Below are 2,870 nucleotides of genomic sequence, written 5' to 3'. Positions count from 1 at the left end.
AGTATTATAATTATAAGAAGTATTTCTCCATCGTCCTTATGGCTATTGCAGACGCCAACTGCAGGTTCCTTGCCGTGGACATCGGAGCATATGGACGGTCCAACGATTCGCAAGTTCTTAAAAACTCTCCGATGGGTCGTTGCCTTTATGGAGAGACCTACGATTTCCCGCCAGCCACACCACTGCCAGGAACAAATGACCCAGCCCTGGAATATGTTTTTGTAGGTGATGAAGCCTTTCAACTGTCGCCGCACCTACTGAAACCGTACAGTAGCCGGAACTTAAACCGTACCAAGCGGGTCTTTAATTACCGACTTACTAGAGCACGAAGAGTAGTGGAGTGTTCCTTTGGCATATTGACGGCGAAGTGGCGAGTTCTGCTGACGGCTATCAAGCTGAAAACAACAACTATAGACGAGGTAGTTAAAGCCTGTGTGGTGCTCCACAACTTTGTCCTGTCAAAGGAGCCCGTTTCTTTGGATGATGAAGAGTTGGAGACCACCTTGTGGGACTACCGCAGCAGCTCGGTTCGCTCTACAAGTTCAGTTACAAGGATGAGGGACCAGTTTGCCGATTATTTTGTCTCACCTGTCGGGCGGATCCCGTGGCAAGACATGATTGTGTAACCTGTTTCCCATGTGTAACCTGTTTCCCATGTGTAACCTGTTTCCCATGTGTTTTTTTTATGTAAAAAAAGTGTTTCAGCCCCCCCCCAAAAAAAGGCCCAAAAGCGTGGTTTTCTTGCTAGTAAAACCATTATGTTATACCTTTTACATGTCTGGTGTTTGTTTTTATTAAACCTTTTTTTATTATATTACCTTATTAAATCCACACACACACAAAGAGTAGAATTGTAATCAGAAATTTATTTTATCTCTTTTTTTTTTTTTTTGTTTTGCAAAAAAAATATATTTTTATTTTCCAACTTTTTTTTTGAAAAATTTGAACATTTTTTATAATATTATTTACATTAATAACACTTTACAAATTTTCAAAGTGTTGGGTGGAGATATGAGAGGAGGAGGGGCAGGAAGGTTGGACCACGTCGATAGGTGGGGAAACCCTACTTGTTTGGGGTGCAGTGGAAGGGGGGGTTAAACCAAGAGGCTGACCAGAGGGGGGTGGTGTTGGGGTAGGGGGAAGAGAAAAGTTGAGTAAGGAAAACATTGGGGAAGTAATTTGGTCTGGGGGCCGGGATTGTTGTGGGGACTGGGTCGGGTATTGTGACTGGGTAGGGTAGTGGGACTGGCGTGGGGTTTGGTAATGGTGCTGGTGTGGGGATTGGAGCTGGGTTTGGTAATGGTGCTGGTGTGGGTATTGGGGCTGGGTTTGGTAATGGGGGGTATGGTGTGGAAATGGGGCCTGGGGTGGAATTGGAGTGGAGGTGTGGGGAGGTGTGTGGGTCGATTCATTAATGGCCTGCAGTGCAGCATTATGGCAGGTATTCATTACCCGCATCTGTTGCTCAAAAGAAAGCTTCTCCATGCTCATGAGCATGGATTGGAAAAAAAGATTGGCCGGATCGGGACTTACAGCTGAATGCAGCCTATCCAAGCGACTGCTGGTTTCACGGCTTGTTTCACTGATGCGTGACTGCACCATGTTGAAACCAGCAGTCACTTGCTCTCCCAAAATTTTGAAAGAGCCTTGGAAGGATGCATTCAGGTGTAAGAACTCAGGAGCATAGCTCCTTTCCTGACCCCTCTGTCGCTGCCGCCACGAACCTAATGGTGGTGTCGAGGTGGCAGGATCAGAGGGGTGGGGTAAAGGGAACGCTAACTGTTCAGCATCAGATGCGAGCAATGAAGCCTGCAATAATGCTCCACTGCTTGGGGCGGATGAAGTAGAGGGGTCAGAGGAGGGGACAGAGGGGTCAGAGGAGGGGACAGAGGTGTGGGGCCTACCGACGTGGCCCTCAGTGGCGGACTCAGGAGGGATCGCTCCAGAGGGCGCAGAGGAAGATGCAGGCGCCCGGTGGCTGGAGAAGGTGCTGTGAAAGAAAAAAATAAAAAATTAATACATTGGAATGAAAAAGCCCTGACTGAAAGCAAACTAAGTAGACAGGTTAACATGGTTATTAGTGGGCTGTAGAATACTTACACTCTGCTCAGCATGGTTCGCCTCAGGAAGGAGAGGGCCTGGCCATATTTATATTTGCTCCTCTTCCTTCCTGCAGAGCCACTCGGGGCCTTCATCTCATCGTTGAATTCCCTCTTAAAGCGATCCCTCAGTGACCGCCACCGCTTCCTAATCTTTCCAACTGTGAAGACAAGAATCAAAAGAAAAAACAAAAAATTGGTAAATGCAATACATTACAGTCAGCTCAAAACATCACTGGAAAGTGAATACTTACCTAGTTTGCTCTGCTGCTGAGGATGAAGGCTCTCCCGCCTTGGAAACAGGTTGCGACACACTTCGTCCCAGAGCCGACGGGTGACACCGGTATCAGCATGCCTGTGGTCAGCCATGTTCCACAGCGGCTCCCGCTCGCGAACCTCCTCGATGAGATTCTCAATATCAATGTCGTCATCATCATCATCATCCTCTTCTGCGGGAGCACGCTGTGAAGCCTGTGCCAAAAAAAAAAAAGGAAAACAAACAAATTAGTACACTGAAACACTAAAGTACCAATAGAATACCCCTCCCAAAAAAAAAAAAACTCACTGATGGCCGACCGCGGCGACGAGTCCGCCGACTCTGGGAGTGTCTGGGAGAACCTTCAGCGGCAGCAGCAGGAGCAGCAGCAGCAGCAGCCTGAAATAAAGGAAACAAAATTCTCAGTAATGTAGGCATATATTTTCTGTGTTTAGTTATGTATGAAAATCTGTTTTGTGTATGGTGCAGTGTGATGTGCGAAAAAACTGTTTCAC

General features: G+C 47.0%; 1 protein-coding gene across 1 annotated transcript; it reads right to left on the bottom strand.

Annotated features, from left to right (window-relative positions):
- Positions 1-310: 310 nt before the first annotated feature.
- LOC143775051 (uncharacterized) lies at positions 311-2,468 on the bottom strand. The gene is made up of 3 exons (XM_077262879.1): positions 2,354-2,468; positions 2,101-2,260; positions 311-1,990 (listed from the first exon to the last, which is right to left on the bottom strand). Exons 1-3 carry the CDS (start codon positions 2,466-2,468, stop codon positions 982-984), a joined length of 1,284 nt encoding a protein of 427 aa, XP_077118994.1. The 3' UTR covers positions 311-981.
- Positions 2,469-2,870: the final 402 nt, after the last annotated feature.

This window comes from Ranitomeya variabilis, chromosome 5, assembly GCF_051348905.1.
Source record: "Ranitomeya variabilis isolate aRanVar5 chromosome 5, aRanVar5.hap1, whole genome shotgun sequence".
Taxonomy (NCBI): Eukaryota; Metazoa; Chordata; class Amphibia; order Anura; family Dendrobatidae; genus Ranitomeya; species Ranitomeya variabilis.
The sequence above is the reverse complement of the archived record's forward strand: the minus strand, read 5'-3'. Positions and strand labels throughout refer to the sequence as shown.